Genomic DNA, 22257 nt, shown 5'->3' with positions numbered 1-22257 from the left:
AGGAAAATGGGAATAAAGATGGGGAAAATGGGGTTGGAGTTCCTGGGATTTGGGTCAGAATTCCCGGGATTTGGGTTGCAATTCCTGGGATTTGGGTCGGTATTCCCAAAATTGGGGTTGGAATTCCTGGAATTGGAGCTGGAATTCTCGGGATTGGGGTCAGAATTCCTGGAAATTGGGGTTGGAATTCCCGGAATTGGGGTCAGAATTCCCAGGACTGGGGTTGGAATTCCTGGGATTGGGGTCAGAATTCCTGGAATTGGGGTTGGAATTCCCAGGACTTGAGGCCAGAATTCCAGGATTTGGGGTCAGAATTCCCAGGATTTGGGTTGGAATTCCTGGATTGGAACCCGGAATTCCCAGGACTGGGGTTGGAATTCCTGGGATTTGGGGTCGGAATTCCCGGGATTGGGGTTGGAATTCCTGGAATTGGGGTCGGAATTCCAGGATTGGGGTCTGGATTTTTGGGGATTGGAGTTGGAATTCCCAAAATTGGGGTCGGAATTCCTGGGACTGGGATTGGAATTCCTGGGATTGGGGTTGGAATTCCCAGGACTTGGGGTCGGAATTCCCAAGATTGGAACTGGAATTCCCGGGATTTGGGTCGGAATTCCTGGAATTGGGGTCAGAATTCCTGGGATTGGGGTCGGAATTCCCAGGTTTTTTGGGATTTGTGGCTCAGTCACCCTCGGGAATTTGGGAAAAGCGGGAATTCCCGGATCCCCCCCAGCCCCTCGTTAACGCCCCCTCCCCTTAACGAGCGCTCGGAATTCCGGATTTAATTAATCCAGCCCCGTCCTCTTCCCAAAATTCCTCCCTCCCCCCTTCCCAAAATTCCCCAAAATTCCCCAAAATTCCCCAAATCCTCCAAAATCCCGGGAATTCTGCAGGGGGGGGAGGGGGAGCCTTTATTGCACAATCACAGCCGGAAAATCCCAAATTCCCCCGGAATTCCTCCCAAAATTCCCTCGGGAATGGGGAAATTGGGGAATGGGGAATTGTGGGAATTGGGAATTTTTGGGAATTTTTGGGAATTTTGGGAATTGGGAAGTTTGGGAATTGGGAATTTGGGGAATTTTGGGGATTGGGAATTTTTTGGGAATGGGAATTTTTGGGAAAGGGAATTTTGGGAATGGGAATTTTGGGGAATGAGATTTTTTGGGAATTGGGAATTTTGGGAATTGGGATTTTTGGGAATTGTGGGAATGGGGAATTTTGGGAATGGGGAATTTTGGGAATTTTTGGGAAAGGGGAATTTTTTGGGAATTGGGAATTTTGGGAATTGGGAATTTTGGGAATGGGAATTTTTTGGGAATTGGGAATTTTGGGATTTTTTTTGGATTTTTGGGGATTTTTGGGAATTGGGAATTGTGGGATTTTTGGGAATGGGGAGGATTTTTTGGGAATTCCCTGAGCTGTTCCCAATCCCGGGGGTGGGGGAGGGGCCGGGACCGGGACCCCCCCAATGGAAACTCCTCGTACCGGGGGGGGGAGGGGCGGGGGGGACACCGGGAGTGGCCCTTGGGGACACTCAGGGGTGTCACAGCAGCCCTTGGTGGCCCTTGGGGACACTCCTGGTGTCACAGGAGCCCTTGGTGGCCCTTGGGGACACTCCCAGTGTCACAGGAGCCCTCGGGGACACTCCTGGTGGCCCTTGGGGACACTCCTGGTGTCACAGGAGCCCTTGGGGACACTCCTGGTGGCCCTTGGGGACACTCCTGCTGGCCCTGCGCTCCGAGATGTGGCGGCGCAGGCGCCCCGGGCGGGGCTCGGGGACGAGCGAGGGGCTGGAGCTGGCCTTGGTCAGGGTGGGGACACCGGGGACACCGGGGACACCGGGACACTCCAGGGTGTCCCCAAGGGCCCCGGGGACATCGGGACACTCCGGGATGTCCCCTCTGTCCCCTCTGTCACCGCTGTCACCGCTGTCACCGCGTAGCCACGTCCCCAGGGTCTGCACGTAGATCTGGGAGCGACGGCGCTGTGGGGACAGGGACAGCGGGGTCACCCTGGGGACACCTTGGGGACACCCTGGGGACACCCTGGGGACACCCTGGGGACACCTGGGGGACACCTGGGGGACACCTGGGGACACCTGGGGGACACCCTGGGGACACCTGGGGACACCCTGGGGACACCCTGGGGACAGGGACAGCGGGGTCACCCTGGGGACACCTTGGGGACACCTTGGGGACACCTGGGGACACCTGGGGACACCCTGGGGACACCTTGGGGACACCCTGGGGACACCTTGGGGACACCTCGGGGACACCCTGGGGACACCTTGGGGACACCTTGGGGACACCTGGGGACACCCTGGGGACACCCTGGGGACAGGGACAGCGGGGTCACCTTGGGGACACCTGGGGACACCTTGGGGACACCCTGGGGACACCTTGGGGACACCTCAGGGACACCCTGCGGTCACCTCCCGGGGTCACCTTGATGTCACCCCCCAGTGTCGCTGTACCCACCCCCTCCCGTCCCCGTGTCCCTCCCATGGGGACAATCCCAGTGGCCCCCTTGTCCCCAATGTCACCCCAATGTCCCCAATGTCCCCAGTGGCCCCAATGTCCCCCCAGTGTCCCCATTGTCACCTCCTCCAGCAGACACTCCCCGTGTTCCCGGTGTCCCCAATGTCCCCAATGTCCCCAATCCCCTCAGTGATGTCCCCATTGTCCCCAGTGTCCCCAGTGTCCCCAATGTCCCCAGTGTCACCTCCTCCAGCAGACACTCCCCGTGTTCCCGGTGTCCCCAGTGTCCCCAATGTCCCCAATGTCCCCATTGTCACCCCAGTGTCCCCAATGTCCCCAGTGATGTCCCCATTGTCACCTCCTCCAGCAGACACTCCCCGTGTTCCCAATGTCCCCAATGTCCCCAATGTCCCCAGTGTCCCCAATGTCCCCAATGTCCCCAATGTCCCCAGTGATGTCCCCATTGTCACCTCCTCCAGCAGACACTCCCCGTGTCCCCATTGTCCCCAATGTCCCCAATCCCCTCAGTGATGTCCCCAATGTCCCCAATGTCCCCATTGTCACCTCCTCCAGCAGACACTCCCCGTGTTCCCGGTGTCCCCAATGTCCCCAATGTCCCCAGTGTCCCCAATGTCCCCAATGTCCCCCCATTGTCACCCCAATGTCCCCAATGTCCCCAATGTCACCTCCTCCAGCAGACACTCTCCGTGTTCCCGGTGTCCCCAATGTCCCCAATGTCCCCAGTGTCCCCAATGTCCCCAATGTCACCTCCTCCAGCAGACACTCCCCGTGTTCCCGGTGTCCCCAATGTCCCCAATCCCCTCAGTGATGTCCCCAGTGTCCCCAGTGATGTCCCCATTGTCACCTCCTCCAGCAGACACTCTCCGTGTTCCCGGTGCTCCTCCCGTTCTCGGCCGCGTCCCTCGGGCCGGAGCCGCTGGTGCTCCAGGAGCTGGCACGTCACTGTCCCCAACCAACGGCGCAGGTGACACAGCTGCTGCTCCTGGGGACATTGGGGACATTGGGGACACCATCAGGGTCACTGTCCCCAACCAACGGCGCAGGTGACACAGCTGCTGCTCCTGGGGACATTGGGGACATTGGGGACACCATCAGGGTCACTGTCCCCAACCAACGGCGCAGGTGACACAGCTGCTGCTCCTGGGGACATCAATGGGGACATTGGGGACACCATCAGGGTCACTGTCCCCAACCAACGGCGCAGGTGACACAGCTGCTGCTCCTGGGGACATCAATGGGACATTGGGGACATTGGGGACATTGGGGACATCAATGGGGACATTGGGGACACCATCAGGGTCACTGTCCCCAACCAACGGCGCAGGTGACACAGCTGCTGCTCCTGGGGACATTGGGGACATTGGGGACATCATTGGGGACATTGGGGACATCAATGGGGACATTGGGGACACCATCAGGGTCACTGTCCCCAACCAACGGCGCAGGTGACACAGCTGCTGCTCCTGGGGACATCAATGGGACATTGGGGACATTGGGGACATTGGGGACATCAATGGGGACATTGGGGACACCATCAGGGTCACTGTCCCCAACCAACGGCGCAGGTGACACAGCTGCTGCTCCTGGGGACATTGGGGACATCATTGGGGACATCAATGGGGACATTGGGGACATCATTGGGGACATCATCAGGGTCACTGTCCCCAACCAATGGCGCAGGTGACACAGCTGCTGCTCCTGGGGACACTGGGGACATCAATGGGGACATCACTGGGGACATTGGGGACATCACTGGGACATCAATGGGACATTGGGGACATTGGGGACATCATTGGGGACATGGGGGACATTGGGGACATTGGGGACATCAATGGGGACATTGGGGACATTGGGGACATCATTGGGGACATCAGTGGGGACATTTGGGGGACATTGGGGAAGTTCAAGAATATTTGGGACATTGGGGGGACATTGGGGGGACATTGGGGACACTGGGGACATTTGGGGACATTGGGGGGACATTGGGAGGACATTGGGGGGACATTGGGAGGACATTTGGGGACATTTGGGGACATTTTGGGGGGTTTTTTGAGGGTTTTTGGGGGGGGATTTTGGGGTGTTTTTAAGGCTGTTTTGGGGCTGTTTTTGGGGTTATTTTTGGGGTGTTTTTGGTGGGAATTTTGGGGTATTTTGGGGTTGTTTTGGGGTGTCATTTCAGGGTGGTTTTGGTGGGATTTGGGGTTGTTTTTGGGGTGTTTTTGGGGTGTTTTTGGTGGGATTTGGGGGTGTTTTTGGGGTGTTTTTGGGGTGTTATTTTTGGAGATTTTTGGTGGGGTTTTTGGGGGATTTGGGGTTTGTTTTGGGGTGGTTTTGGGGTGGTTTTGGTGGGAATTTTGGGGTGTTTTTGGGGTGTTCTTGGGGTTGTTTTGGGGTGTTTTTGGGGTTTGGGGGAGTTGTTTCAGGGTTTTTTTGGTGGGGTTTTGGGGTTGTTTTGGGGTGTCATTTCAGGGTGTTTTTGGTGGGATTTGGGGTTTTTGGGGTGTTTTTGGTGGGAATTTTGGGGTGGTTTTTGGGGTGTTCTTGGGGTTGTTTTGGGGTGTTTCTGGGGTGTTTTTAGGGTGTTATTTTTGGAGGGTTTTGGTGGGGTTTTGGGGGGATTTGGGGGTTGTTTTGGGGTGTCATTTCAGGGTGTTTTTGGTGGGATTTGGGGGTGTTTTTGGGGTGTTTTTGGGGTATTTTAGGGTTATTTTTAGGGTGTTTTTAGTGGGAATTTTGGGGTTGTTTTGGGGTGTTATTTTTGGAGGTTTTTGGTGGGGTTTTTGGGGTGGTTTTGGGGTGTTTTTGGGGTGTCATTTCAGGGCTTTTTTGGTGGGATTTGGGGTGTATTTGGTGGGAATTTTGGGGTTGTTTTTGTGGGATTTGGGGTTATTTTTGGGGTGTTATTTTTGGAGGTTTTTGGTGGGGTTTTTGGGGGGATTTGAGGTGTTTTTGGGGCTGTTTCGGGGTGTATTTTAGGGTGCATTTCAGGGTGTTTTTTGTTCTCTCACCGGTCCGTGCTGGCTGGGCGTCGCGGGCAGCACCGGGCGCACGAAGCGGCGCCGGGAGCCGATGGCGGCGGGCAGGGGGGGCCGGGAGCTGAGCGCCGCCGCCAGGTTGATCCCCCCCACCCAGCGCTGCAGCTCCCCCGCGCTCCTGTGACGTCATCGGGGCGTCAGCGTGACGTCATCGTGATGTCACGGTGACGTCACACCCCATTGTGTTCCCAAATATTGAATAAAGCACCCTAAAACCCCACCACAAACCCAAAAAAATAACCCAAAAATAACCCAGAAATACCCCCAAAATAACCCCAAAAATAACCCAAAAATAACCCAAGAATAACCCCAAAATAACCCACAAAAACCCCCCAAAATACCCCAAAAATAACCCAAAATTAACCCCAAAATAACCCAAAAATAGCCCGAAATATAACCCCCAAAATACCCCAAAAAATAACCCAAAAATAACCCAAAAAAACCCCCCCAAAATAACCCAAAAATAACCCAAAATAACCCAAAAATAACCCCAAAAATAACCCAAAAAAATAACCCAAAAATAACCCAAAAATACCCCAAAAATAACCCAAAAATAACCCAAAAATAACTGAAAAATAACCCAACAATCCCCCCCAAAATAACCCAAAAATAACCCCAAAATAACCCAAAAATAACCCAAAAAAACCCCCCAAAATACCCCAAAAATAACCCAAAATTAACCCAAAAATAACCCAAAAATAGCCCAAAATATAACCCCCAAAATACCCCAAAAAATAACCCAAAAATAACCCCAAAAATAACCCAAAAAAAACCCCCAAAAATAACCCAAAAATACCCCAAAAATAACCCCCAAAATAACCCAAAAATACCCCAAAAATGCCCCAAAAATGCCCCAAAATTAACCCAAAAATAGCCCAAAATATAACCCCCAAAATAACCCAAAAATAACCCAAAAAATAACCCCAAAAATAACCCAAGAATAACCCCAAAATAACCCAAAAATAACCCAAAAAAACCCCCAAAATAACCCAAAAATAACCCAAAAATAACCCAAAAATACCCCAAAAATAACCCAAAATAACCCCAAAAATAACCCAAAAATAACCCAAAAATAACCCAAAAATAACCCAAAAATAACCCAAAAATACCCCAAAAATAACCCAAAATAACCCCAAAAATAACCCAAAAATAACCCAAAATAACCCCAAAAATAACCCAAAAATAACCCAAAAATAACCCAAAAATAACCCAAAAATACCCCAAAAATAACCCAAAATAACCCCAAAAATAACCCAAAAATAACCCAAAATAACCCCAAAAATAACCCAAAAATAACCCAAAAATAACCCAAAAATAACCCCAAAAATAACCCAAAAATACCCCCAAAAAAACCCCAAAAATGCCCCAAAAATAACCCAAAAATAACCCAAAAATACCCCCAAAATAACCCAAAAATGCCCCAAAAATAACCCCCCAAAAATAACCCCAAAATAACCCAAAAATAACCCAAAAATAAACCCAAAAAATAACCCAAAAATAACCCAAAAATAACCCAAAAATAACCCAAAAATGCCCCAAAAATAACCCCAAAAATAACCCAACAATACCCCCCAAAATAACCCAAAATAACCCCAAAATAAGTGGTTTTTGGGGTCTCTCTGTATTTTTGGGGTCTCTCAGTGTATTTTTGGGGTCTCTCTGTATTTTTGGGGTCCCTCTGTGATTTTTGGGGTCTCTCTGTATTTTTGGGGTCTCTCAGTGTATTTTTGGGGTCTCTCAGTGTATTTTTGGGGTCTCTCAGTGTATTTTTGGGGTCTCTCAGTGTATTTTTGGGGTCTCTCAGTGTATTTTTGGGGTCTCTCTCTGTATTTTTGGGGTCTCTCAGTGTATTTTTGGGGTCTCTCAGTGTATTTTTGGGGTCTCTCTGTATTTTTGGGGTCTCTCAGTGTATTTTTGGGTTCTCTCAGTGTATTTTTGGGGTCTCTCAGTGTATTTTTTTGGGGTCTCTGTGTTTTTGGGGTCTCTCTGTATTTTTTTGGGGTCTCTCAGTGTATTTTTGGGGTCTCTCTCTGCATTTTTGGGTTCTCTCAGTGTATTTTTGGGGTCTCTCTGTATTTTTGGGGTCTCTCTGTATTTTTTTGGGGTCTCTCTCTGTGATTTTTGGGTTCTCTCTGTATTTTTTTGGGGTCTCTCTGCATTTTTGGGGTCTCTCTGTATTTTTTTGGGGTCTCTCTGTATTTTTGGGGTCTCTCAGTGTATTTTTGGGGTCTCTCTGTATTTTTGGGGTCTCTCTCAGTATTTTTGGGGTCTCTCTGCATTTTTGGGGTCTCTCAGTATTTTTGGGGTCTCTCAGTGTATTTTTGGGGTCCCTCTGTATTTTTGGGGTCTCAGTGTATTTTTGGGTTCTCTCAGTGTTTTTTTGGGGTCTCTCTGCATTTTTGGGGTCTCTCTGTATTTTTGGGTTCTCTCTGTATTTTTTTGGGGTCTCTCAGTGTATTTTTGGGGTCTCTCAGTGTATTTTTGGGGTCTCTCAGTATTTTTTTGGGGTCTCTCAGTGTTTTTTTGGGGTCTCTCAGTGTTTTTGGGGTGCCCTTACCGTGCCTGGCACAGGAACTGTCTCCGGTCCCCGGTGCAGAGCAGGAACACGTGGGGTCTCTTGGTGTATTTGGGGTGGGGCTGGGCCAGGGCGTGGGGGAGCCCCAAAACCTCCTGGGGTCCCTCGGGGGGGTCCCTGAGGAGGAGGAGGAAGGAGCCCCGGAGCTCGGCCCCGAAACGCTTCCAGCCCCGCCGGCCCCAGGGAGCTGCGGGAAGGGCGAGGGGAGGGGTGAGACGGCCCCGAAATGCACGGAAATCACCCCAAAATCACCCTGAAATCACCCCAAAATCCAGCCCAAAATAACCTGAAATCGCCCCAAAATCCTGCCCAAAATACCCTGAAATCACCCCAAAATACAGCCCCAAAATACCCTGAAATCGCCCCAAAATCCTGCCCAAAATACCCTGAAATCGCCCCAAAATACAGCACAAAATATATCCAAAAATACCCTGAAATCGCCCCAAAATCCAGCCCAAAATACCCTGAAATCACCCCAAAATACAGCCCCAAATCACCTCAAAATACAGCCCCAAAATCCCCTGAAATCACCCCAAAATCCAGCCCAAAATGCCCTGAAATCACCCCAAAATCCAGCCCAAAATACAACCCAAAATACCCCGAAATCACCCCAAAATACAGCCCAAAATCTGTCCAAAAATATCCTGAAATCACCCCAAAATCCTGCCCAAAATACCCTGAAATTGCCCCAAAATCCAGCCCAAAATACCCTGAAATTGCCCCAAAATACATCCCAAAATCCACCCCAAATCCACCCCAAACCCATCCTAAAATTCCCAAAAATCCCCCAAAAATCCCCCAAAATCCCTCCAAAATTCCCCAAAATTCCCCAAATCCCCACAAAATTCCCAAAAATTCCCCCAAAATCCCAAAAATCCCCCCAAATCCCTCCAAAATTCCCAAAATCCCCCAAAATCCCCCCCAAAATCCCCCCAAACCCATCCCAAATTCCCCCCAAAATTCCCAAAAATTCCCAAAAATCACCAGAATTCCCCAAAATTCCCCAAAATCCCCACAAAATTCCCCAAAAATTCCCCCAAATCCCCAAATCCCCACAAAATTCCCAAAAATTCCCCCAAAATCCCAAAAATCCCCCCAAAATCCCTCAGAAATTCCCCAAAATCCCCCCAAAATTCCCCAAAATCCCAAAAATCCCCCCCAAATCCCCCCAAAATTCCCAAAATCCCCTCAAAATTCCCAAAATCCCCCCAAAATTCCCCAAAATCCCCAAAATCCCCCCAAACCCATCCCAAAATCCCCCCAAAATTCCCAAAAATTCCCCAAAATCCCCCAAAATTCCTCCAAATCCACCCCAAAATTCCCCAAAATCCCCCAAAATCCCCCCAAACCCATCCCAAAATCCCCCCAAAATTCCCAAAATCCCCCCAAAAATTCCCAAAATTCCCCAAAATCCCCCAAATTCCCTCAAAAATAACCCCAAAAATTTCCCCAAATCCCAAAAATTCCCCCAAATCCTCCAAAATCCCCCCAAATCCCCCCAAAATTCCCCAAATTCCCTCAAAAATAACCCCAAAAATTCCCCCAAATCCCAAAAATCCCCCCCAAATCCCCCCAAATCCCCCCAAAAATTCCCAAAATTCCCCCAAAATTCCCCAAAACCCATCCCAAAATTCCCCCGAAATTCCCAAAATTTCCCCAAAATTCCCCAAAATCCCCCCAAATCCACCCCAAATTGCCCCCAAAATTCCCCCAAATCCCCTCAAAATTCCCAAAATTCCCCCAAAATTCCCCAAAATCCCCAAAATTCCCCAAATCCCCCCAAAATCCGGAGCTCACCCTTTTTCCCGTCGCTCTCCGTCAGAACCTTCCGGGCCAGGACCCCCCTGAGGGCGGGGCCGGGACCCCCCGGCAGCTCCGCCGGAATTCCGGGATTTGGGAATTCTGGGGGATTTTGGGGCTCAGCCTCATCCTCATCATCCCTGCAGGGGCAAAAATCCCAAAATTCCGTCAAATTCCAAAAAAATCCCGACCCAAATCCCACAAAACCCGACCCAAATCCCATCAAAATCCCACAAAACCCAACCCAAATCCCAGAAATTTGGGGTAAATCTACACAAAATCGGAGAAAATCCCAAAATTCCTGTGGAATTCCAAGAAATCCCAACCAAAATCCCAGAAAACATGACCCAAATCCCATCAAAATCCCAGAAAATCCCAAAATTCCTGTGGAATTCCAAGAAATCCCAACCAAATCCCATCAAAATCCCAGAAATTTGGGGGAAATCTCCAGAAAATCAGAGAAAATCCCAAAATTCCTGTGGAATTCCAAAAAATCCCATTAAAATCCCAGAATTTTGGGGGAAATCTACACAAAATCAGAGAAAATCCCAAAATTCCCGTGGAATTCCAAGAAATCCCAACCAAATCCCAACCAAAATCCCATTAAAATCCCACAAAACCCGACCCAAATCCCAGAAATTTGGGGGAAATCTCCATAAAATCAGAGAAAATCCCAAAATTCCCATGGAATTCCAAGAAATCCCATTAAAATCCCACAAAACCCAACCCAAATGCCAGAAATTTGGGGCAAATCTGCATAAAATCAGAGAAAATCCCAAAATTCCCGTGGAATTCCAAAAAAATCCCGACCAAAATCCCCCAAAATCCCAAAATTTCCCCAAAATCCCCCAAATTCCCACCTGAATCCCCCCAAATTCCCCAAAATTTCCCCAAAATTTCTCAAATTTCACCCAAATTTCCCCCAAAATCCCCCAAATTCACCCCAAAATCCCTCAAAATTCCCCCAAAATTCCCCCAAAATCCCCAAAATTCCCCCAAAATTCCCCCAAAATCTCCCAAATTTTTCCCCAAATTCCCCAAAATTCCCAAAATCTCCCAAATTTTTCCCAAATTTTTCCCAAAATTCCCAAATTTCCCCACTCACGTCGCCCACTCCAATTTCTGGCTCCGGATGGATCCGTACAAACTCTACGGGAAAAAAATTGGGATTTTTAGGAAATTTTGGGGTAAAAATCCTTTTTTTCCCCATTTTTAGGATTTTTTTGGGGGTAAAAATCCTTATTTTCCCATTTTTAGGATTTTTGGGGTGAAAATCCCATTTTTTCCCATTTTTAGGATTTTTTGGGGGTGAAAATCCCTTTTTTCCCCATTTTTAGGATTTTTGGGGTGAAAATCCCATTTTTTCCCATTTTTAGGATTTTTTTTTGGATGTTTCCACCTCGGTTTTCCGGGAATTTTGGGTTTTTTTGGGTCAAAATCCCCATTTTTGGGGTTTTTTGGGGTTTTTGGGGATTTTGGGGATTTTTTGGGGGTTTTTGTGGGGTTTGGGATTTTTTGGGGTTTCTTTGAGTTTTTTGGGGTTTTTTGGGGATTTTTTGGGGTTTCTTTGGGTTTTTGGAATTTTTTGGGGGGTTTTTGGGTTTCTTGCGTTTTTCGGGTTTTTTGGGTTTTTTTGGGGGATTTTTTGGGGTTTTTGGGGGGTTTTGGGGATTTTTTGGGGTTTTGGGGGTTTTTTGGGGTTTCTTTGGGGCTTTGGGGGGGATTTTTTGGGTTTTTTTGGGGACTTTTTTGCATTTTTTGGGGTTTTTTTTTCGGTTTTTTGGGGTTTTGGGGCTTATTTGGGGTTTCTTTGGGGTTTCTTTGGGGTTTTTTGGGGTTTTTGGGGGTTATTTGGGGTTTCTTTGGGGTTTTGGGGGTTTTTTGGGGTTTTTTTGGGGTTTCTTTGGGGTTTCTTTGGGGTTTTTTGGGGTTTTTGGGGGTTATTTGGGGTTTCTTTGGGGTTTTTGGGGGTTTTTTGGGGTTTTTTGGGGTACCTTGAGCTGTTCCCGAGGGAAGTCCTGCCCGTCCATCATCCCGCTCAGGTTGGCCACGAACTCGGAGCTGCTCATGGCCCGGCCCAGGCGCTGCAGGTTTGGGGTCCCCAAAATCACCCCAAAAACGGGAAAAACCCCAAAAGGACCCCGAGGGTCTGACCCGCCCCAAATTCACCCAAAACTGCCCCAAAACTGCCCCAAATCCACCAAAAAACTGCCCCAAAATCACCCCAAAAACGGGGAAAAACCCCAAAAGGGCCCCGAGGGTCTGACCCACCCCAAATTCACCATAAATCCACCCCAAAACTGCCCCAAATCCACCCCAAATTCACCCCAAATCCACCCAAAACCACCCCAAATCCACCCAAAACTGCCCCAAAACTGCCCCAAAACTGCCCCAAAATCACCCCAAAATGGGAAAAAACCCCAAAAGGGCCCCGAGGGTCTGACCCGCACCAAATCCACCCAAAACGGCCCCAAATCCACCCCAAATTCACCCCATAATCCACCCAAAACTGCCCCAAAATCACCCCAAAACGGGAAAAAAACCCCAAAAGGGCCCCGAGGGTCTGACCCACCCCAAATCCACCCAAAACCGCCCCAAATCCACCCAAAACTGCCCCAAATCCACCCAAAACCGCCCCAAAACCGCCCCAAATCCACCCAAAACTGCCCCAAATCCACCCCAAAATGGGAAAAAACCCCAAAAGGGCCCCGAGGGTCTGACCCGCCCCAAATCCACCCAAAACCGCCCCAAATCCACCCAAAACTGCCCCAAATTCACCCCAAATCCACCCAAAACCGCCCCAAATCCACCCAAAACTGCCCCAAATTCACCCCAAATCCACCCAAAACCGCCCCAAATCCACCCCAAAACTGCCCCAAAACCGCCCCAAAACGGGAAAAAAACCCAAAAGGGCCCCGAGGGTCTGACCCACCCCAAATCCACCCCAAACTGCCCCAAAACTGCCCCAAATTCCCCCAAAACTGCCCCAAAACTGCCCCAAATCCACCCCAAATCCACCCCAAAATCACCCCAAAACTGCCCCAAAATTGCCCCAAATCCACTCCAAAACTGCCCCAAATTCTCCCAAATCCACCCCAAAACTGCCCCAGAATTCCAGGGGTGGATTTTGGGGATTTTTGGGAAGGATTTGGGGAATTTGGGTTATTTTGGGATTATTTTGGGGTTATTTTTGGGTTATTTTAGGATTATTTTTGGGTTATTTTTGGATTATTTTGGGTTATTTTTGTGGCTATTTTAGGGTTAATTTTGGTGGTTTTTGGGGTTATTTTGGGGTTATTTTGAGGTTATTTTGGGGTTGTTTTGGGGTGATTTTGGGGTTGTTTTGGGGTTGTTTTGGGGTTATTTTGGGGTTATTTTGGGGCAGCCCTCACCTGGCCGTGCAGGTCGGTGTTGAGCAGCATCAGGGCACAGGTGAGGGTGTGAACAGAGTCTGGGGAGGATTTGGGGTCGGTTTTAGGGGGGATTTGGGGTTTTAGGGAGGATTTGGGGGTTTAGGGTCAGTTTTGGGTCAGATTGGGGGTTTAGGGTCAGGTTTGGGGAGGATTGGAGAGTTTAGGGTCAGTTTTGGGGTGGGTTTGTTGGTTTAGGGTGAGTTTTGGGGGTTTAGGGTCAGTTTTGGGGTGGGTTTTGGGGTTTAGGGTCAGTTTTGGGTTGAATTTGGGGGTTTAAGGTCAATTTTGGGGCAGTTTTGGGGGTTTAGGGTCAGGTTTGGGGTGGATTGGGGGGTTCAGGGTCAGGTTTAGGGTGGGTTTGGGGGGTTTAGGGTGAGTTTTGTGGGTTTAGGGTCAGGTTTGGGGTCTCACCCGCCGAGGGAAAGGCTCCAGGGTTCAGGGTGAGTTTTGGGGTGAATTTGGGGGTTTAGGGTCAGTTTTGGGGTGAATTTGGGGGTTTTAGGGTGAGTTTTGGGGTCTCACCCGCAGAGGGAAAGGCGCCGGGGTTCAGGGTTAGTTTTGGGGTGAATTTGGGGGGTTCAGGGTCAGTTTTGGGGTGAATTTGGGGGTTTTAGGGTCAGTTTTGGGGTGAATTTGGGGGGTTTAGGGTGAGTTTTGGGGTCTCACCCGCCGAGGGAAAGGCACCGGGGTTGCAGCGGTGGAAGCGGCTCGAGAAGTGCCCCAGGACCCGCTCGCGCTCCTGAGTCTCCCCCGACAGCACCAGAGCCCGCAGGAACTGCCTGACGCCCCAAAAACACCCCGAAAACACCCTGAAACACCCTGAAACACCCCAGAACACCCCGAAAACACCCTGAAACACCCCAGAACACCCTGAAACACCCCAAAAACACCCTGAAACACCCCAAAAACACCCCAAAAACACCCTGAAACACCCTGAAACACCCCAAAAACACCCCAAAACCACCCTGAAACACCCCAAAAACACCCCAAAAACACCCCAGAACACCCTGAAACACCCCAAAAACACCCCAAAAACACCCTGAAACACCCTGAAACACCCCAAAAACACCCTGAAACACCCCAAAAACACCCTGAAACACCCCAAAAACACCCTGAAACACCCCAAAAACACCCCAAAAACACCCCAAAAACACCCTGAAACACCCTGAAACACCCCAAAAACACCCCAAAACACCCTGAAACACCCCAAAAACACCCTGAAACACCCCAAAAACACCCTGAAACACCCCAAAAACACCCCAAAACATCCTGAAACACCCCAGAACACCCCGAAAACACCCCAGAACACCCTGAAACACCCCAAAACACCCTGAAACACCCCAAAAACACCCCAAAAACACCCTGAAACACCCCAGAACACCCTGAAACACCCCAAAAACACCCCAAAAACACCCTGAAACACCCCAAAAACACCCTGAAACACCCCAAAACATCCTGAAACACCCCAGAACACCCCAAAAACACCCCAGAACACCCTGAAACACCCCAGAACACCCTGAAAACACCCCAGAAATGCCCAAAACACCCCAAAAACACCCTGAAACACCCCAGAACACCCCAAAACCACCCCAAACACACCAGAAATGTCCAAAACACCCCAAAAACACCCCAAAACAACCCAGAAATGTCCGAAATAGCACAAAAACACCCCAAAAACACCCTGAAACACCCCAGAACACCCCAAAAACACCCCAAAACCACCCCAAACACCCCAGAAATGCCCCAAACACCCCAAAAACACCAAAAATTTAAAAAACACCCCGAAACACCCCAGAAACCTCCGAAATACCCCAAAACCACCCCAAAACCACCCCAGAAATGCCTCAAACACCCCAAAAACACCCCAAAAACCACCAAAAATGTCAAAAACACTCTGAAACACCCCAGAAATCTCAAAAATACCTCAAAAACACCCCAGAAATGCCCCCAAACACCTGAAACTCCCAAATTCCCCCAAATTAACCCAAAAATTCCCCCAAAATTCCCAAAACCCCCCAAAATTCCCAAAAATTCCACAAAATTCCCCAAAAGTAAAAAAAAAAATCCCCCAAAATTCCCCCAAATCCCCCAAAATTCCCCAAATTCCCCAAAATCCCCCCAAAATTCCCCAAATTCCCCCAAATTCCCCAAAATTCCCAAAAAATTCCCCAAATTCTCCACAATCCCCAAAAAATTCCCCGAAAATTCTCCCCAAATCCCCAAAAATTCCCCCAAAATTCCCCAAAATTCCCCAAAATTCAAAAAAATCCCCAAAAATTCCCCAAAATCCCCCCAAAATTCCCCAAAAATTCCAAAAAAATTCCCCAAAATTCCCCAAAATTCCAAAAAATTCCCCAAAAATTCCCCAAAATTCCCCAAAAATGAAAAAAAAATTCCAAAAAAATTCCCAGGAATTCCCCAAAATTAAAAAAATTCCCAAAAATTTCCCCAAAAATCTCCCCAAAATTCCTCCAAAATTCCCAAAACCCCCCAAAATTCCCAAAAATTCCCCCAAAATTCCCCAAAAAATAAAAAAAAATCCCAAAAAATTCCCAAAAATGTCCCAAAATTCCCCAAAATTTCCCCAAAAATTCAAAAAAAATAAAAAAAAAATTCCCCAAAATTCCCAAATATTCCCAAAACTTCCCAAAATCCCCCAAAATGCCCCAAAATTCCCGGAATTCCCGGAATTCCTCACCTGAGCGCCTGCTCCAGGCTCATTCCCTGGAACTGGAACAATTCCAGATATTCCCGAGCCACCCTGGAGCTGAATTCCGTGCTGGGGGAAGGAAAAATGGGAATTTTGGGGACCCCAAATCCTCAATTCCCAAAAAATTTCCACAATTCCCAAAAATATTCCACAATTCCCAAAAAAATTCCTCAATTCCCCCCCAAAATCCTCATTTTTTCCCCAAAAAATCCGTATTTTCCCCTAAAAATTTCCATTTTTTTTCCAAAAATCTCCATTTTTTCCCCAAAAATCCCCATTTTTATCCCCACAAAAGTCCCATCTTTTTATCCAAAAAATCCCCATTTCTTTAAAAAAAAAAAAATCCCAATTTTTTCCCAAAAAATCCCCATTTTTTCCCAAAAATCCCCATTTTTTCCCCCAAAAAATCAATTTTTTTCCCAAAAATCCCCATTTTTTTTCTAAAAATCCCCATTTTTTCCCAAAAATCTCCACTTTTTTCCCCCCAAAAATCCCCATTTTTTCCCCCAAAAATCCCATTTTTTCACCCCAAAATCCCCACTTTCCTTTCCCAAAATCCCATTTTTTCCCAAAATTCCCCATTTTTCCCCAAAAATCCCATTTTTTTTCCAAAAATCCCCATTTTTGTCCCCAAAATTCCCATTTTTATCCCAAAATTTCCATTTTTTTCCCAGAAATCCCCATTTTAATCCCCAAAAAAACCATTTTTCCCAAAAATCCCCATTTTTCCCCCAAAATCCCCATTTTTATCCCTCCAAATCCCCTTTTTATTCCCAAAAATCCCATTTTTATCCCTCCAAATCCCCTTTTTATTCCCAAAAATCCCCATTTTTCCCCCAAAAAAATCCCATTTTTTTTCCCAAAAATCCCCATTTTATCCCCAAAATCCCCATTTTTATCCCAAATTTCCCATTTTTTCCCAAAATCTCATTTTTTCGCCCCAAATCCTCACTTTTTCCGTAGGAACGAGGCCACCTGGGATTTCCTGACCCCGTCCAGGCGGAAAAGTCGCGAGGCCAAAACTCGGGGATCCTCCCTGGGGGGAAAAAATTGGGAATTTGGGGTGAAAAATGGGGATTTTGGGAAAAATGGGAATTTGGGGGGAAAAAGGGGGATTTTGGGAAAGAAAAATGGGATTTTGGGGAAAAAAAAGGGGATTTTGGGGGGAAAAATTGGGATTTTTGGGGCAAAAATTGGATTTTTTTGGGGAAAAATGGGATTTTGGGGTGAAAAAATGGGAATTTGGGAAAGAAAAATGGGATTTTGGGGAAAAAATGGAGATTTTGGGGGAAAAATGGGGATTTTTGTTTAAAAATGGGGATTTTGGGAAAGAAAAAATGGGGATTTTGGGGGAAAAATGGGATTTTGGGGGGAAAATGGGATTTTGGGGTGAAAAAATGGGATTTTGGGAAGGAAAATGGGATTTTTGGGGGGTCCCAAATGGGTCTGGGGTCTCTGGGGGGTTCCTCACCCGGGGGGGTCCCGGGGGGGCTCCGGGCCGGTTTCGGGGGGCGGCTCCTCGGGGTTGGGGGACCCCCCAAAACCCCCCGGGCTCGGGGGGGGCTCGGGGGGGTCCGGGGGGGGTTTGGGGGGGCTCAGGGGGGATTTTGGGGGGTCCTGGGCTGATTTTGGGGGGCTCAGGGGGGATTTTGGGAGATCCTGGAGGGATTTGGGGGGGATCAGGGGGGACTTGGGGGGGTCCTGAAAGGATTTTGGGGGGCTCAGGGGGGATTTTGGGAGATCCTGGAGGGATTTGGGAGGGATCAGGGGGGATTTTGGGGGGTCCTGGGGGGATTTTGGGGGGTCCTGGAGGGATTTGGGGGGGCTCAGGGGGGATTTTGGGGAGCTCAGGGGGGATTTGGGGGGGTCCTGGGGGGATTTTGGGGGGTCCTGGGGGGATTTGGGGGGGAGCAGAGGGGATTTGGGGAGATTCAGGGGGATTTGGGGGGGCTCAGAGGGGATTTTGGGGGTCTCAGGGGGGATTTTGGGGGGTCCTGGGCTGATTTTGGGGGGCTCAGGGGGGATTTTGGGGGGTCCTGGAGGGATTTGGGGGGGACCAGAGGGGATTTTGGGGGGCTCAGGGGGGATTTGGGGGGGCTCCGGGGGGATTTTGGGGGGTCCTGGGCTGATTTTGGGGGGCTCCGGGGGGATTTGGGGGTGACCCTGGGGCTCTGGGGGGGTTTCAGAAGGGTCTGGGGGCTTTGGGGGCTCCTGAGGGGGCTCAGGGGACTCCGGACCCCCCATTTTGGGGGCAAATTTGGGGGGGCCGGGGGGGGTTGGGACCCCAATTTTTGGGGTAAATCTGGGGGGGTTTGGGGTAAATTTGGGGGGATTTGGGGTAAATCTGGGGGGGTTTGGGACCCCAATTTTTGGGGTAAATCTGGGGGGGTTTGGGGTAAATCTGGGGGGGTTTGGGACCCCAATTTTTGGGGTAAATTTGGGGGGATTTGGGGCAAATCTGGGGGGGTTTGGGACCCCAATTTTTGGGGTAAATTTGGGGAGATTTGGGGCAAATCTGGGGGGGTTTGGGGTAAATTTGGGGGGGTTTGGGACCCCAATTTTTGGGGTAAATCTGGGGGGATTTGGGGTAAATCTGGGGGGGGTTTGGGACCCCAATTTTTGGGGTAAATCTGGGGGTTCTGGGGGGTTTTGGGGTCCCCATTTTTGGGGCAAACCCGGGGGACTTGGAGGGTCCCCAAATCCCTGGAGCCGATCCGGGGGATCCCCAAATTCCTGGAGTGGATCCGGGGGATCCCAAAATTCCTGGAGCCGATCCTTGGGGTCCCCAAATTCCTGGGGTGGATCCGGGGGATCCCCAAATTCCTGGAGTGGATCCTTGGGGTCCCCAAATTCCAGGGGTGGATCCAAGGGATCCCCAAATTCCTGGAGCCGATCCTTGGGATCCCCAAATTCCTGGAGCTGATCCGGGGGATCCCCAAATTCCGGGGGTGGATCCGAGGGATCCCCGAATTCCTGGAGTGGATCCTTGGGATCCCCAAATTCCTGGAGCCGATCCTTGGGATCCCCAAATTCCTGGAGCGGATCCGAGGGATCCCCAAATTCCTGGAGTGGATCCTTGGGGTCCCCAAATTCCTGGAGCCGATCCGGGGGATCCCCAAATTCCTGGAGTGGATCCGGGGGGTCCGAGAGCTCCGGGCCCGGGGGTCTGGGAGGTCCTGGGTGAGAAGAAGACACCAGAGGTGGGTTCCCATCAGCGTGGTGACCCCACCCCAAATGAACCCCAAAGGTCTCGGGGTGACCTCACTGACCCCAGGTGGTGGCTCCTCCCCGGGGGTGACACCTGAGGGTGTCCCCGTCACCGGGCAGGGTGACACGGTGTGGGCGCCACGCGGGGACACCCGCGGGCAGAGGGTGCTGGAACAGGGGGTTGGTGTGGAAATGGGGCTCCTCGTCCTCGTCAAGCTCCTCCAGATCTTCCAGATCCTCCTCGTCTTCGTCATCGCGGGATGAGCTGCTGCGGTCGTCGCGGTCGTGGTGGTTGTGGTGGGCATCAAGGTCGTGGTGGTCATCAAGGTCGTGGTGGTCATCGAGGTCATGGTGGTCATGGTGATCATGGTGGTCATGGTGATCATCATGGTCATGGTGGTCATCATGGTCATGGTGGTCATGGTGGCCTTTGTGGTCATGGTGGTCATCAAGGTCATTGTGGTCATCATGGTCATGGTGGTCATCATGGTCACGATGGTCATCGTGGTCTTTGTGGTCATGGTGGCCTTTGTGGTCATGGTGGTCATGGTGGTCATCAAGGCCATGGTGGTCATCAAGGTCATTGTGGTCATCGTGGTCATGGTGGTCATCATGATCATGGTGGTCATCATGGTCATCAAGGCCATGGTGGTCATCAAGGTCATTGAGGTCATGGTGGTCATCAAGGTCATGGTGGTCATCATGATCATGGTGGTCATGGTGGTCATCAAGGTCATTGTGGTCATCAAGGTCATCACAGTCATAATGGTCATCATGGTCATGGTGGTCATCATGGTCATGGTGGTCATCGTGGTCATCAAGGCCATGGTGGTCCTCAAGGTCATTGTGGTTATCATAGTCATGGTGGCCATGGTGGTCATCATGGCCATCAAGGTCATGGTGGTCTTTGTGGTCATGGTGGTCATCACAGTCATAATGGTCATCATGGTCATGGTGGTCATTGTGGTCTTTGCGGTCATCATGGTCACGGTGGTCATGGTGGTCATCATGGTCATGGTGGTCATCAAGGTCATGGTGGTCATCATGGTCATGCTGGATATGCTGGTCATGGTGGTCAAGGTGGTCATGGTGGTCAAGGTGGTCATGGTGGTCAAGGTGGTCAAGGTGGTCATCACAGTCATTGTGGACATCATGGTCGTGGTGGTCGTGGTGGTCATCATGGTCATCGTGGTCATGGTAGTCTTTGTGGTCATGGTGGTCATCAAGGTCATCAAGGTCATCATGGTCATCTCTGGCATGGCCGTTGTCATCGTCATTATCACCCTCCTCTTCCTCCTGGCTGTGTTTGGGGGCTGAGAGTTTGGGTGGGATGGGACCATCCATGGTCATGGGTTTGGGTGAGATGGGACCATCCATGGTCATGGGTTTGGGTGAGATGGGACCATCCATGGTCACAGACTTGGGTGGGATGGGACCATCCATGGTCATGGGTTTGGGTGAGATGGGACCATCCATGGTCACAGACTTGGGTGGGATGGGACCATCCATGGTCACAGACTTGGGTGAGATGGGACCATCCATGGTCACAGACTTGGGTGAGATGGGACCATCCATGGTCATGGGTTTGGGTGAGATGGGGCCATCCGTGGTCATGGGTTTGGGTGAGATGGGACCATCCATGGTCATGGTCTTGGACAAGGTGGTCCCATCCATGGTCATGGGTTTGGGTGAGATGGGACCATCCATGGTCATGGTCTGGGATGAGTTGGTTGAATCCATGGACACGTGTTCTGGTGAAACGGTCCCATCCATGGTCAGGGATTTGGGTGAGATGGGACCATCCATGGTCATGGTCTTGGACAAGGTGGTCCCATCCATGGTCATGCTCTTGGATGAGATCCCTGAATCCATGGGAAGGGGCTCTGGGGAGTTGGAGCCATCCCCAGGGGTGGACCTGGGGGAGATGGTCCCACCCATGGTCACAGACTCGGCTGAGATCCTTGAATCCATGGCCAGGTGCTCTGGAGAGAAGGTCCCATCTGGGGTCATGGAGTTGGGCGAGGTGGTCCCACTCATGGTCACGGTCTTGGACAAGTTGGTCCCATCCCAGGTCACCGTCCATGATGAGATGTCCCCACCCATGGACGAGTGGGAGATGTCCTCATCCCTGGTCACCGTCCATGATGAGATGTCCCCACCCATGGATGAGTGGGAGATGTCCTCATCCCTGGTCACCATCCATGAGGAGATGTCCTCATCCCTGGTCATCGTCCATGATGAGATGTCCCCACCCATGGATGAGTGGGAGATGTCCCCATCCCTGGTCATCGTCCATGATGAGATGTCCCCAACCGTGGATGTGTGGGAGATGTCCTCATCCCTGGTCACCGTCCATGATGAGATGTCCCCACCCATGGTGACATCAGGTGAGATGTTCCTGTCCCTCAGCGCACGCTCCCAGCACTCGGACAGGTTGGTCCCATCCGTGGCCATGGGATCGGGTGAGGTGGCCCCGTCTGTTGTCACCTGGCCACAGGAGGTGTCCCCACCCATGGACATGTTGAAGATGCTCCCCAAGAGGAGCTCAAAGCTTTGGTCCACAGGAACGGCCTGGGGTGGGATGTCCTTATCCATGGTCGTGGTTTTGGGTGGGATGGAGCCATCAGTTCGTACCTGGAAGATGTCCTCAAACATGGACATGGATTTGGGTGGGATGGACTCATCCATGGACACCTGGAAGATGTCCTCAAACATGGATCCATGGCTTTGGAGCTCCTGGAAGATGTCCTCATCCATGGTCATGGATTTGGGTGAGATGTCCTCATTCTTGGGCATGGAATTGGGTGGGATGTCCTCATCCATGGACATGGGTTTGGGTGGATGTCCTCATCCATGGATTTGGGTGGGATGGACCCATCAGTTCGTACCTGGAAGATGTTCCCATCCATGGTTGTGGGCTTGGGTGGGATGTCCTCATCCATGGTCGTGTTTTTGGGTGGGATGTCCTCATCCATGGAGACCTGGAAGATGTTCCCATCCATGGATTTGGGTGGGATGGACA

General features: G+C 50.3%; 1 protein-coding gene across 1 annotated transcript; it reads right to left on the bottom strand.

Annotated features, from left to right (window-relative positions):
- Nucleotides 1-1520: 1520 nt before the first annotated feature.
- LOC131589727 (PH and SEC7 domain-containing protein 4-like) lies at nucleotides 1521-17561 on the bottom strand. The gene is made up of 12 exons (XM_058859497.1): nucleotides 17500-17561; nucleotides 16981-17064; nucleotides 16017-16097; nucleotides 13985-14097; nucleotides 13298-13356; nucleotides 11900-11989; nucleotides 11011-11054; nucleotides 9903-10045; nucleotides 8088-8292; nucleotides 5504-5648; nucleotides 3340-3477; nucleotides 1521-1981 (listed from the first exon to the last, which is right to left on the bottom strand). Exons 3-12 carry the CDS (start codon nucleotides 16037-16039, stop codon nucleotides 1673-1675), a joined length of 1269 nt encoding a protein of 422 aa, XP_058715480.1. The 5' UTR covers nucleotides 16040-16097; nucleotides 16981-17064; nucleotides 17500-17561; the 3' UTR covers nucleotides 1521-1672.
- Nucleotides 17562-22257: the final 4696 nt, after the last annotated feature.

Source organism: Poecile atricapillus, chromosome 29 (assembly GCF_030490865.1).
Source record: "Poecile atricapillus isolate bPoeAtr1 chromosome 29, bPoeAtr1.hap1, whole genome shotgun sequence".
NCBI classification, from domain to species: domain Eukaryota; kingdom Metazoa; phylum Chordata; class Aves; order Passeriformes; family Paridae; genus Poecile; species Poecile atricapillus.
Note: the sequence above shows the minus strand (reverse complement) of the source record. Positions and strands in the feature narration are given on the sequence as shown.